Source organism: Parasteatoda tepidariorum, chromosome 3 (genome assembly GCF_043381705.1).
Source record: "Parasteatoda tepidariorum isolate YZ-2023 chromosome 3, CAS_Ptep_4.0, whole genome shotgun sequence".
Taxonomy (NCBI): Eukaryota; Metazoa; Arthropoda; class Arachnida; order Araneae; family Theridiidae; genus Parasteatoda; species Parasteatoda tepidariorum.
In genome coordinates this window covers 55,509,763-55,525,374 of record NC_092206.1, presented here as the reverse complement: position 1 = coordinate 55,525,374, position 15,612 = coordinate 55,509,763, and the positions used below count along the sequence as shown (strand labels likewise).

Here is a 15,612-nt window from a genome sequence, read left to right as displayed (position 1 = left end):
TTCGTGCTATAATAAAGTATATTTTAAAAATATATGAAAATATCATTACACAAAACTATATGCAATTATTATTAAATTAATATATGCTACTTTTTTACCATTTCAGCGAAATTCTAATGAAAAACATAATGGCATAGAAAATTCCCAGATAAATATTTTTTCTGATCAGGGGTTTACAATATAGTTCAAAAACACTCCCGGGTAGGAAGACCTGCTCTGGCTACGAAGATTTTGCAACCTTTTACTACATGAATAAAATTCGATTTTTGTATACGATTTAGGCAGGTGGTCAACTTACAAGGCTGATGAACTTGGCAGGATTTACTGACCTTTGTGGCAATAGTCAAAATTTTTCTAATGACATATAACGCCTGCTCAATTTTGGAAAAAAGACTATTGTATTAGAATGATAAAAGAATTCTAAATAAGATCAACGAGCTACCTATGAAAAGAATTTTAATTGCTAACTTTAAAAAAATAAGCAAAAACTCGCTATTCGCTCATTATTGTTACATTCTATAAAAAAATTTAAAATGTAGCTCACTATAGTTGTTATTGAATTAAGTCACATATATTACAGTGGTTTTAATTCTTCGTTAATCTAACCTCCTTCATACTTTACAGGTTGTTAAAGTTCCGTCATTAGATGATGATTTCCCACGATGGAGAACCAGAAGGAATACAGGATCTGGTGGCAGTCGTCAACCCAGATATCACGTAGAGGGTCCCATAAATTCTATTTATAGTGAAATATTGCTCAGTCGAATTTGCTCCGATTTTACATCGGACACGTGATTAAAAACATAAGCTGCTATAGCAGAGTTTTTGTTGAACTGTTGAATAGAGCTATATCTTTCCTGAGGAAAGCCGATGTATATTTATTAAGTCGAGAGAAGTCGAAATGACAAAATACTTGTACATTCCAACAAAAAATACAACACTGACACTCAGTTGAAAATTGACGGTAACCGATGATGGTCAAGAACAAAATTTTCATCCACTTTTGAGTTTCAACTGGCGCCAAAAATTATATTTATTTCAAGGAAATTCTGTTTGATTTCTATGCATTTATGAATCCATTTCCACGCAGTTTTGCGAAGATTGACCAATTTTCAGTTGGCTTTAGTCTTTCTTTTAACTTCGAAAGCTTTTGTGGCAACGTCATGAAGATGTTCACTTCTTATTTTTGCATTTCACCTCTCAAGTGTTCTTGAATTTCAGCAAAAAACAATGGGCTTAACCGAGTTTAGTTGACTTTTATTTTCTTGAAATTGTCTCAGTAATTTCTTGAAAAAAAAACTGTTCATTGCATAAAATAATTCCATTTAACATGACTTTTATACGTATTTTTTTTCCTTGAAAAAGTACTTTCGTTGTTTTCATACGGTTATACGCACATATTATTTCTTCGTTCCATTTATCATTATTAAGTATGAAAAGTATCTTATGTATTACAAAAACTGCACTATGATTCAAAAAAATTGTTAGCATTAGCGTAAATTACACTCTGGTTCATTTAACCCTAATATCAATGTCTTGAGTCATAATACCCGTACCTTGAACCATAAAATAGTACTATGGTACAGTACAGTACAATTTTCTGCAGCCTTAATGTTGTAGCAAATTTGAACGATATTATGATTTAATACACTCCAAAATTTCTAACGGTTTGCTCTTTTATTCAACATGTGTTCGAATAATAACTTTTAAATTCAATTTGTTTAAATGGTAACTTTCAAACGAAAATTTTATGATCGCTCTAAAAAAAACTGTCTGCTAATTAGGTATTTGCATATCATGTAAAATGACATAAAAATTCTTTTGTACCATCCTTTCTTCCTTGTAATAGAATTTGTTGTAAACTCTACGCAATCCCCTAAGTTTTATGGAGCAGATCCCTAAAAGCTCTAGTTCAGCAATAAAAATTGTGTTTTTTATTATTCGAATTGAGTAGGAAACAAATAGTCCAAAAAGATATTTAAATTGTTCAAAAAATCGAAAACATTTCTTTTCCATCGTTATATTTTAATAAACATTTCGCATATAACAAGTTTCTCACTTTAGATTTTTAAAAAAAGAACTACTAAGTATAAAATGGAAAAAATTAACTTTTTTTTTCCTTTGCATCGACTGAAAATTAAAATAAAAATCATACTTGGACAAATAATTTTAATACACTTTAAAAGTTTTCCATTGATATTAATTTGCCAAAGTTTTAATATGCACTTTAGAATCTTCATATAGTTAACCGGACCGTGGTAGCCCAATGGTTAGAGAATCAGACTTCGATCTGGAGGTGCACGTGCTCGTAAAATCTGTGGAACTGAAAGTGCTGGGGTCGGTCACTGAGCAGTACCATGGGTACATGAATCTGGAGAGTATTTTCTTCGCTTTATATCGATTTCTAAATTGAGGAAGTAGCCTCACGAATGAGTGGTGCTGCCATCTATCAGTGGAGTTTTGAGCTAAGTCGTACTTTCTCCCATGCCATGCTCTCTTGTCAAACGTCAGGCGCACTTTTTTGACTTAATTCATAAAAAGAAAATTACTGGCGACCTTGGCTTGTCCAGATGTCATTAGAAAGCGTCCACTTGTCCGAACAACAATGGAATTAACCATTTGTATTAATTCGCCAGCTATGAATAAAATAATCCTAAATTTATAATATTAAAACTGTATATGAAAACTATATGAACTATATTAAGCAAATCCCTTTTTTTAAAAACTAAGACTTTTAAGTCACAACAATTTTTTTGTTTTAAGGGAAAATTAAGTAAATTTACCTCGAATTCATACAACACATTACAATATCTAACGAATTTTTGAATCAAAGTGCATATGAAAGTATTGTATAATCTATCGATTCATTCTTATATAAACATTATATTTCTTTCATGTTATTTTTCTGTGATTTCTGATGAATTTATTTTTCCTATGCGTGTTGTTCATATTACAAAGACTTACGGAATGTACTGTATATTCTTCTGTACATAGAAAAAGAAATTATAATTGGGGATGTCAAAGTATTTTACGCAGCCTTTGCTTGCTTAACCATGATAAATATGCTCATGTATATTTTTAAATTAGATGTGTTTTGCATTGAATTGATGTTAGCCAACAATACAACTCCTAAATAAGTTAAAAGGAAAAAAAAGATTATAATTTAAACAAATATTTATTAAAAAATTTAATCCTAAATTAATATCTTCAGGATAAGTAATTTATCTAGTTAGTCTCTGTATTTAATGTATATACGTGTTAAATACTAAAATTCAATATGTTCAATGCATTTTCAATTTCTTAAGGTATCTTGCGACATTTTTAACGTCATATTTTTTATAACAGCAACTTCTTTTCTTAATAATTTTAACATAAATAGTTCATTTAAATGAAAAATTATTGTATCAGTAAGTTTTTGCAATGACACACTAGTAAATATCTTATCATAAATTTTTCTTACGTTATTAATTTCCTATAGCTTTTATCTACCAAATAGATTGAAAACTAAGATCTAAAATGGAAGTGGTTAATAAGTAAGGCCGTTGAAGTCCAAAAAATACCAATAATTCTAAGTTTTATGCATTTAAAAGCATTATAAGATGCTCGTACAAAAGACCATGCATATATTGAAAGGAAACGCTTAGATATTGGTTTTAGTTTATTTAAGGTCCAGCAAATATATGACATATACTCAAAAAAAATTTAAAAGTTTATAATAACAGTTATTTGAGTTGCATTGTAACAAGCAAGAATAAAACTTGAAAAAAAAGAATTAAAACTTGACCTACATAAAAACTTAGGCGTGGCTTTCTGTGTAGGTGGGTCTTGAAATAAATCTAAGTTAGAATTATCTAGTCAAAATTATTTTATATCGAAAATGAAGCTAATTACTTAAATTGTTTAGTTTCGAAAATTATTGTTCTATTAATTGAAGAGCTTACGCATGCATCTCTTTAAAATGCAAATTTATCAAATTAAAATACAGAGTTACAATTTCTTCCGTGGTTTGGAGGCTTATAACGTGCGAAATATTACGAATACACCAAATTTTACTTTGATAAAGAAATATCACAAGTTCTTTTTTTCACCAATGTCCCTTGGGTCACAGACAGATTTCAAACCTGTAGTCAAACTCTTGCCACACTCACTACATCATGGTGACTAATGAAGCTTCGATCCTTCCTCGTAATTCTGTTAAATCATATTGCATAGGGGGCACAAACACATAATCTTTGATGTAACCATAACCCCATAAAAACATGTTTCTGTAATCGTAATGTTTCAAGTGCATTTTTCCAAATTTGCTAATTCTGAAAAAGAAAATTCAAGCTCATAACTTTCACTGATTTTTTTTTTTTTCTTTAAGGTAGCAAGATACCTTAAACACATTTATTCTGTTTTCTTTAACAGTTATTTGCCACAAATTTAAATTAAACTTGCGTTTATCATTACTAAAATATCAATGAAATCTTTTCTTTTTTTTTCAGATTTAATAAAAACTTTGTATTTGAAATCAACAATTGTAGATTAGAAATAGTTTAGCTTTTCTTACTTTAACATTAGATAGAAAGTGCATTTAATTAGAAGTTCTAGAAACTTTCTACCAATTAAAGTGATCACAAAACGTAGAAATAAATACCTATTTTTATCATCATGGCACGACGTCGTCATTGTTAGAACTTCATTTCTGTTAATGGTGTTTTCTTGTGCAATGTGTAACCTTTTATAGAAAACGCTACATAGACATTTTATAAACTTACAGTAGAATTTTCTTGTTACATTTAGCACTACTAGTGAACAAGCATCTACCAACTGATTAATTTCCACTGTGACAATGGAACAAACAAAATATCAACAAAACGAAACTCTCGAAGCATTTTATTTGTTTAAATTAAAATAATTAATTGCATCGAATTTCAAATTTTATTTTACCCAAAATCCAATCTATCTAAACAACTCATTAAAATTTTAGGAAATGTAAACTAGGAAAAAATCATCTTTTTTTTCATTCTAAGAGACCTTATTACTTAAGCACTTAGACTACATGACTAAATAAAAAATAATGACATAATTAAAAAGTGGCTTTCTAACTCAATACAAGCTCAAAACAGGATCTTATTAAAAAGGGCCCGTAAGTTACTATTTACCGATTTTAATACGCAAAAATGGCGACATCTATGGACATTTATCGGTACTAACATAGCTGATAGTGATTATATGAGATTGAAACTTGATGAAATACCATTACCGCATATACTGGATTACGTATGCATCATGTATATCGTATATTGCCGAAAATTACCAGGTTGATAAATAGCAAAACAAAAATAATGTTCTAAAATCATTTATTTGTCTATATGTTTTGAGAAAAGAGACCCAAATTAATATATTGCTTAGGAATACTGATAAAAGCTATTTACGATGACGTGGGCTTTTTTTTCCTAAATGGTTACTGGCAATCAATTGACTTCGAAACATTATCTCGGTTTTCAAAATTATTGGCTTGATCAATTTCGATGGTATTACCCACATGTTACTCCAAAACACCTAAAGTTTGGTAAACCCTAGGTTTTATCAATAAAACCTGGAATTCACGAAAGTGCTTTGGTAAAAAAACTGGATTAGAATCATATTACAGCATACTTAGAACTTTTACCAAGCCTCTTTTGTAAAAGTTTGGTTTTTACCGGTAAAAGCTTGGATTCACCAGACTTCGTGTTTTTACCATTACATTTTTTTTTCTTATGTATCATACATTTTAATCCGTGATTTAAACTAAAAAGGGACTTAAAATTTTAAAAAATGCATAAAAAATGGAATTGAATTTTAAAAGAATCCTAAAAATTGATATGCAGATTGATATCCTAAAAATTGATATGCTTGGGAAGTAGTTATTTTCAAATACATTAGAAAATTGAAAACAAATTTGAATTTCATATTCCCTGTCACAGCGGGAATTTCTCAAACGGCAAGTAGTTCACTCCCGTTCGTAATCTACGTCCAAATAATGAAAAAAAAACTATTCTAGTTGAAAATATAAAACTGAAAAACAATCGAAGTGCGCTTTTTACAATACATATCTTTCGTAATATACTGGACATCCCTATTAAAGTGTAAGTGAAACAAAATGTACTTAAAGAAGAATATTTATTGAATGTATGAAAATATTTATTTTGAAAAAAAGGATACACAACTCATTCCAATTTAAGTGGAGCATGATTGTTAAATATTGTAGAGTAAAGTAAAGTTGAATTTCAACTGTTTTTATATAAAGACGAGCATTTGAACTGTTCAATTGTAGTCAAATAGAAAACTGATGAAAGAACCAAATGCGGCGTTTTACTGAATTGATTTTTATATTTATATCAAATGAATTATTCGGATAGAGAATGTTGGATATTGCAACAAGAGTATAACTTGTTTTTTGTTCATGAAGATGATAGTTTATTGTAGAGAGTATTATATAATGTACGAATTTTATATTTAAAAAAAATGCATGTAAACTGTAGCAATGGCAATGATAATTTTCTCTTAATTATGGCTTGCTCAAGTGCATGAAATCCAAACAATGGAGTTCACTTATTTGTCAGATATTTTTAAATTCACCAGGCATTTAAATATGTTATTTAAGAAACCTAGCTAATTAAAAGTTTATTCTTTATCAGCAAGTTCTAAACGAGGCATAACTTTGAAGGAAAAAAAACTCTAAAACATGACTTATTGAACACTTTTTACTCGGTTTCATTAGAAACATTCTTTGAAACAGAATAGAGAAATAAACTTAATCATTATTAGTCATTAATAATAATTAACGAAGGTCATTATTAATAATTAACGAAGAAATTTAGTAAAGAGTAATATCCATGGGAGATATTATTAATAACTCCCTGTTACTATTTATGATTAACTTTGATTTAAAAAATTACTGGCTGTTATCAATGGATTAAAACTACCGTTTATTATTAATAATTAACAATAATTGAACAATGTGATTAATGTGATTTAATTATAAAATGATGAATGATTTTAATATAAATCAAATTTATCACTTTAACCATGAGTTACAAATGAAAAGGGAAAAATAATGAGATCTTTCAAAGATTATGTAACTTGAATTTCTAAAATGAAAAATTTTGTCATTGCATATTTTTTGTAGCAATTTTTAAAAAACTAAGTTTTTAAATATCTGCTCCCTACTTAATATTTGCATTCTGCAATTGTATTTAGTTGTTTTATAGAAATATATGGTTGAAAATATTGCTACAAACATTTACGTTTTGTGTGTGTATTTTATGTATGCCAAATAAACAATATTCATTGAATATTATATTTATAAAATTGAAAAACAATATCGACACATCTTTTTACTTCGAAAAAAAAAATTTTTTTAATCAAACGTTTTTAAATAAGAAAACATTGTTTCTGCTAATAATATGTGTAAACATTTCGTGAATCTAGAAACATAAGAAATTAATTTTCTTATATTAGCATAAATTTTGTAATATTTATTTAAAAATTTACAAAATATATTACAAGAATAAAAAAAATTATCTAAAAAATATGCATTTAAAAAATTTGAAAATACAAATTTATAAAATAATTTTATAATCTGATCCCAGATAGCAAGTGCAAGGTTGATTTTAACGTCAGCAATAAGGTTTATCACAAAGCCCAACAAGTTATGATTAGCAAATAAACCGTGCAAGCTTGAAACAATGTTAAATGTAACTATACTAGTTAACACGCAATGAGGTTCGAATTAAGATTTAATAAACAACCTTGTTATACCGAGATTAAATCCGAAATTACAAAATGAGGCTAGAAAAACCATCTGAAATCGAGGAGGAATCATTCTCAAATTAAGAGTAGAAAGCGTTCCCAAACCAAGAAAAAATTTACCTTTTCACTTTAGATTTTATAACGATTACTGTGAAACGACGTTCATTTGTGCAGGCTTTTATACATTTTCTTTAACACTTTAAAAGTAAAGTTGGCTTGATCACTAAATTTTTAACAAAATCAAAATGTTAAGATTAGAGAGCCTGGACAAATCTAGAAAGCAAGGTTTACAATAAAAACTAAAAAATTAGAATTTTTTATAAAGATTTTTGCAAGCCTTTATTCAATCTTTAAGGAAACAAGCCTGGTATAATTATAAAGTTTAAGGGAAACTTAATTTTTCAATCTTTTTTGGCTAACCAAATGAAAATACAACGTTTGCCGTATGGTGACTTGCTATCTGGGATCCGTTCGAGTTTAAGCAAATTTCAAAATTTTTTACCCTTTTGATGCAGATGGAACACCAGTGACCCTTTTATATATTGTTTTCTGACGCTTAAACTACAAGTAAAAATATATTTCGGTATTTTTTAATCGTAAAATAGTCAAATAGTTACTAAACAAATCTGTTAGAATATCGGAATTATGTTTGTACTAAAATATAAAGTCCAAGACAAATTGGAATTTTTTTTTCATTCATATTGAAGAATTTATCAATAATTTATTTTATAAGTTAAAGAAATTTCAATGACGAATAACTCTTTCTCGTAGATTTAACTGAGAGAAATTTGAAAACTGATTGTTTGGAAATACACTGGTGTTTCATGGTATATTTCATAACCATAAATTATTAAAATGCTAAATATAGTATTTTCACTTATTTTGACCTAAATTAGTACAAAATAATAAAAAACGTAGAAAAAATATGTTTAATAAAAGTTCTGCGTCAAAGAGTTAAAAACTTAAACATTTAATATTTTAACAAAGTTATGTTAATTCTCCGTACGGCTAATAAAAAATTTAATTTTTAACGATTCTTGTAGAAGTTTAATAAACACGCTAATAATGTCACACATCTTTAAATTATAAAATGAATTTACAAAAACTTGCATTTGTTGAAGATAGATGAAATTACTAAAGTTATTTAACTTTCAAGTGCATTCATAGTAAATTATTGTTATATTTCTTAAATTATCATTTCAAAATAACTACGACTATCAGAAGTAAACTTCTGCTCAAAATACAGAGTTTTATTAGTAAGGCATTCTATCCGTCTTGGAAATATGCACACAAGCACTAAAGTTAGCACTATTTTAAAACTGTAGCGAATAGATTTTTAAATTTATAAACGCTAAACCAGTTAAATATTGTTGATATAGAATTTTGTAAAAAAAAATATAACTACAAATAAATTAATTATAAAAACTAATATAGTTGTATTTTTCTTTCACTTCATAATTCACGTGTATTTTTATACATCTATGTATTTTTAAGTGGAAAATTTTGTCTTTTTTTTTCTTGTATACTGAGATTATAAGTAATCAATGAAATGAAAAGTTGAGTGAAATAAAGGTTTGCGTAAACTCTGTATCATAATAAATAGATATGAAAACGCTAACTATTATTAGCAAATTATAATGTTATAAACATTAAAACAATCAGTCATATTTTAATTTACTCACTTGCAAACTGAATGAAATCTCAATTTGAAAGATTAAATAGTTTCTTCAAAATAAAACTTTTTTTTCTGACTTAATAGAATTATACAATTCATCTACTTAATTAGTATATCCGAGTTTTTGAAAAATTTAAACTGTACAATCTAATATTTTTTTATCATTATTATTGTAAAATTAAATCTCAATAAATAAGTATTAGACGAGAAAAAATTTGCGTAAATTCTAAGTTTTTTTTATTCATTTTTTTTATTATTATTATTGTTATCAGTTTCAAATATTTTGTTGCAAAAAATATGCGTACTGTTAGTTTCAGATGCATATCGAAAAAAGCAATATAAAAAATTAAAAAAATAAAAAAAATGGCTCAAAGTTTCGACCACTAGTCTGACTCCATTCCCTGTAAAAAGTGGTTGTAATATTTTTCCGAATTCGTTGTTGAACAACCCAAAAATTTTGAGACAGAATGCATTATTTTAAGTTAAAATCAAATTGAACGTTCATATGCACTTTACAGAGTGTAATTAAATATAAACGCCAATAATTGAGAATGCTTACACCAAACATAAAAGCATTCTCAACGTTAGTCAATTATACTTGTTACCAAAAACGTCCGTTTTGGTGTACTTTGGATATCGTTTGTAGACTGTTTACAATCGAATACGAAATTGCGTAAATTTATTGCTTTCTTGCACGATGCTACACATCAACAGAAATAAAAGTTCATTATTACAAAATGTATCTATACGGAAAAAAAATTTTTGTGTATTTTAACAAGACAAAGTGCATCTATTTGGGGGACAGGAAAGTAATGTCATTTGGGGTGCATTTGATATTTGTTATCAAGATTTTATTTTTAATCAATAATGTATTCCCCCTCGTTAGCAACAACCTTTCAATGGCGGATCGAAATAGATCCAAAAAAAATGAATTGGTTTTTAAGACTAACGAATATTTAATGCACCGAAACGGCATTTTTTTCCGGTCCCCCTAATACTTTACACCAAAATGGTGAAGTGAAACACCGCAAATAATTCTTGGTGTTTGACTACACCAAGAACCAGAGACAGTTCCTTATGTAATGAAAAATCAATGCCGTTATTTTGCACCATTCGGTGTTATGTAGATGACTCCAGTTTTGATGTTCGGTAACAACACAACTTAAAATTATAGTATGATACGAGACAAAAAAGTCAGTAAAGTTATTTTTACGCAACTCTATGAAATAAGAATCAGTACTTTAATATATACCAATCTTAAAAAATAAATCTAGTTTGTTAATCAAAGATACAAACAGTACCGAGAGGAAGACTTAGATGCATTCGAACTAAGTTTAACAGATCGGTAGCGATTAGAAATTCAATATTATAAAATTTAATACAATTGACAGATTTTTAAAAATTAAAATATAATTATATTTATTATATTAACTAAGAACATTCATACATTTTGAAATGGTTAACTTAAGTTTCTGTAGATATATATACAAAGTGCAAATCATCAATTAACTCGTGCTATTTTGTAATATTTTCAATCACGCTTTACAACGCCATCTGCTGCCAAGTTTTGTAACTAAATTTTAAAAAGATTGTTCGAAATGTTTATTGTTGTCACAATAAACACACCATTTGTTTCATTCCTATATCATTCTTTGTTTCCGAGATTTTTAATTTTAAAATCAATCTTTTATTTATATAAGAAGAAGTGAAATTGTTTTAGTGGATTATCACTTTTTTACCCCCCAAAAATTATCAACTACAGGTCGAAATCATTCATAAGAATGTAAAGACAGAATTTAAAATCTGGGTGCTTTTCTCATCAACGCAGAGTCGGCCAAAATCATCAAAAATAAAAACTGGAAATCACAAAAAGTTATGTAAATACTGTTAAAAAGAAGTTGCTTTTAAATTATTTATTTTTAACTGCGTGCAGAGGGAGAATATGTGTGTGGATTTAGCTAATGAATTAGCTTACTTAGAAAATTTTTCGAAATAAAACGCTCATAGCTCTAAACAAGTTATCACTAACACTTTGATTGTAAAAGGCAGCATTATGTTGATAATACTTTTACAAACATTTTTGTTCATATTTTTGATAAATTCCTTGCAAAAGTTTAAGAAAAATTCCAAAATCCAAGTTTTGATCATAACACCAAAGACTTATAATAGTTTTTTTTTTACCACCAAACCGACCGTTTATTAAAATTTCACAAGATAAACCCGGGATATCGTTCATCAGTACGTATCATTAACAATAGTTCTAATCATAAGGTGATGAAAAAAAATTTCTCATGAAAAAAAACTTTTCTTAACAGTTAAATTTCACATTGAAAAATATTTTGTATAAATATTATATAGTCATCAGAAAATTTTTATTAAATTAAATAAAGTGTTAAAAATGATTAGTATTTTAATAATCTAACCTATACACCACAATATTTTTAATATAGATAGATATCATTTAGTAAGAAATAAGTCGAATGTAAAATTATAATAATAAAAAGTTTGTATTTTTTTTTAAATCTTTTTTTTTTTTGAACGATTAATATCGAAATAATAATTTAAACCGGAATAGGAAAACTCATGGCAAGCGATTTTAATAAAACAATCGAATCTTGTTTCAAAGGGTTTAAATTTCTAAACAATTATCCCTTTTACTCAAAAAAATATTTTTTCCTTACAATCTACTCCAAACGATAAAATAAAAAAAACATCGTTTTATCAAAGAAAAATTGAAATAAATGTGGAAAAATTTCGTAACTCGAAGCATTTATTCAAACTTTTCTTCCGTAGTTGAAGCTTCGCTTGAAAACGATACCAAATAAACAATTTCGATTGGAAAATATTGATCTTTTTTATTTTAGTTGATACTTTATTCCATTTTGTTACCATGTGTTACCTTCTATGCTTATCGTTTCACCCATTCGCTATAGATATTTATTACTTTTCATTTGGAATAAATCAAATAAACGTGAATTCATTTACAGAATTCGCATTTATGTAACATTGGTATTAAAAATAAAATTGCGATTGCTTTTCTTGATTGGACATTTACTGAAGGTAAACAAGAAAAATAATTACAATAGAAACAAAAATATGCGTGATTCATTTTAATAATAATAACGTTAAAAAGCTTTTAACAAAACTATCATAGCTAATTGTTTAAAATTAATGTTACAAAATTAGATTGAAGAAAATATTTTATTAAATAGTAAAACTAAATACAAAATGAATATGTGACTTTAAATCTTGCGAAGTAATGTAAAACACAAATATTCATATCATGTAATATATTAAATAAATAAAAACAAATGGTGAATAAATTGTATTAATTTTAATCCTTAAATTATAAAGTTAAATGATTAAAAGTTTTGTCCTCCTGAAGCACTGTTATATCAATTCAATGACTGAATTTATAAAAAATTATTTTGAAATTAAACAATTTTCAAAATATACAGTATTAATAAAGTTAGTTTAAAGTAGAAATCCTTAATCTTTTATCCCGAGAAAGCCATTTTAATTCATTTGTAAGATTCTTTGGGGAATACTTTAATACCTACTGTCAAGTAATTTAATTAAAATGAATATATACGTTACACGTAAAGCAGTTCGTTTTAATTGAGGAATGATAAAGGAAACTCAATATAATGTACTTTTGTTAACATAATTGTCAAGTAAGAAATAAATGACTTACGTGTTAAGATTCTTTTTATAATATCTGAGACAGACCGAATACTTCTACATAGTATATATACATGCACATATGCATAACTAAATTACATACATAATAACACACGAAAAAACAGGATGCTGTGATTGCTATAGATCTAGCAGAACACATAAAATAACTTTAAAATTTGTGCCAAAATTATGATTTGATCAAGAAATATTCTGCATTTTAAATACCGTTTTGATATAACAAAAAATTACATTAATATAAATGACATATACGTATAGTATATACTTAACCGGTTCATAATATTGCAAACAAAATTATTTTGTAAGTTCCACATGAAATCATTGTCATACCAAGTTTTTCAGTTATTGAATGCACCACGTGAAACCATAATTTCAATATAACGGTGGTAACTTTTTATGAATATCCATATTAGTTCGAAGCATTAAAGTAAATTTTATATACATGTTTCGAATAACTGTTCCTTATACGAATTTTTTCTAAAAGTGAAAATAGAATGTATTAGAGGGGGTGGGGAACTTATACTTAAGCGAGAGATATAGAAAAACATTTTTCAAAATATAACAAATGTTCAGAAGAAAAGCGTCGATAAAAACCTGTTCGATATCATGGAGAGAAAAAATCCGAATTCCGTCCAGAAATCTGGCTGTTTTTAATGATTTTAATGACGCCTTTCTCGATAGTGATTTTTCAGATTTCAATAATGTTTTTGTTTTGTTTTTCTAACAAACTTATTAGCTTACAAACTTATAACTTATAGCATCCTAAGTTCAGACTAAATCGCTTTTTATTCTAAGACAATATACAATTTTAATAGATTTCATATTAAGCTTCTTTTTTTAATATTTCTCAATAAGCCCAAAAACTATTCATATTATATGAAGAATTTTATAATTAATTCAGCGTGATTTCATAATTAGTTATTAATTATATAGTCCCAATACATTTGATTTGAACATAACGTATTTATAACTCATTTTAATGTTCTAAACTGCAGAAAAGAATGATTATGCCACGCATCAGAAATTAAAGACATTGTTGTGTTTTGTGATCTTGAAGGATTGTTTTTAAATAAAAGATGATAACAAAAATCACACTTCAGGAAATCAAACTTTTCATTAAATAGAGTGTAAAGAGTTAAAAATAAACAAAATTTGTAAAAAATCCTTACCTTTTTCTTCTTTCATTCGGAATTTTTGCGAATTATAACTTTTTTATATACTAACTCTTTGATTGAATCACATATAAAACTTATGATTTAGATTCCACACAGATAAAAATAACAGAAGCACACTAAGGCTTGCTTTTAAAACTAACAGTCCTCAATGTTCGGAAATAGGCAATAAAAGAGTGTTCACTTCTAAAACAAGTAGAATATACTTCGATTGTTAAAAAATATATATCCTTATTCCGTATGAAATAAATTAAAATTTCAATCCATTTAAGCAGTTAAAAAAAGGTTTCATTGGCTACGATTCTTGGAGTATAATCCCAATGACTCTACATGGAATGTTTTCAAAAAAAAGCTTCCCCAGTGGACTGATCGTTAAGACACGGTTCTCGGTAGAACACCTAAGTCAAACATCACTGGGAGTGGTCAGTTAGTGGGTGGGAGACCAATTTGATCAGCCTGCGATAGGACCGGAGGTGTGCGGTATCGATCCTCATTAAACTGTGCTACCGTAAAGTGCTCGACTTCGCGTTCAGGTCGTCGGCCTACCAATCAGTGGAGCCACCTTCTCTACAGAGGATCAAAATTGTGATGGCATGCTTTCAGATCATCTTCAGGGATGTTTTCCAGACCGTCGCCAATAGTCCATTGTGCAGCTCTAGTGCGACGTAAAGGAACTACAACAACAACCAGACCGTTTCCATTAGCCAATTATGCAGCTCTAGTGCGGCGTAAATAAAGTGCTACAACTACTTTTCAAGAAAGGTTGGTCTTGGTTTGGTTCTTAACGTCATGTGACCTCCCTGGTCGAGCGGTCTCACCGTTTCACTAAATGCGCTATAACCTGATGGAGGTATCGGGTTAAATTTTCGCCGTATGCCTATATGTATTCTTATTGAGACATCTATCCCTAAATTGTATTATCTGTTCTTCAAATGACAACGGCTTATATGTCGTACTTTGTAATGAGCACAGCACACAAACCTTCGTATGTGTAACAGAAATATAAAACAAATCGCACTATTGAACTACTAGGTGTGGCTTGAGTTTCATCCGCACTTATGATCTGAAGACAATATTGATGCATGCCTGAAGACATGGTAGAAAAAAGAGCAATCTGATCAGAACTTAGCTTTTAACATCGGGAATCGAACCCAGTCCCATGTCATCAGAGATAAAACTCTACCCACCATACCGCCTGGTTGGTGTTTTCTAGAAAGAAATGCGAATTTTAGGCTCTAAAATGTTTTATCACACATTCATTTGTAAACACTTGAGCGTGTCCAAAAG

The 15,612-nt window shown here is 28.1% G+C and overlaps 1 protein-coding gene and 1 long non-coding RNA gene across 2 annotated transcripts in view; one reads left to right on the top strand and one right to left on the bottom strand.

Moving 5' to 3' along the window:
• Window positions 1–2,895, top strand: part of LOC107452261 (cadherin-like and PC-esterase domain-containing protein 1) — a 250,281-nt gene extending 247,386 nt beyond the window's left edge. The window contains exon 25 of the mRNA XM_043040510.2: window positions 625–2,895. Within this exon, the coding sequence (XP_042896444.1) occupies window positions 625–795 (171 nt within the window). The 3' untranslated portion in view covers window positions 796–2,895. The remainder of the gene's footprint in view (window positions 1–624) is intronic.
• A 750-nt stretch (window positions 2,896–3,645) lies between these two features.
• Window positions 3,646–14,647, bottom strand: LOC122269071 (uncharacterized). Its single transcript, XR_006224961.2, has 2 exons — window positions 14,323–14,647; window positions 3,646–4,310 (listed from the first exon to the last, which is right to left on the bottom strand). It is a non-coding gene; the product is annotated as an uncharacterized lncRNA (long non-coding RNA).
• Between the last annotated feature and the right edge of the window lie 965 nt (window positions 14,648–15,612).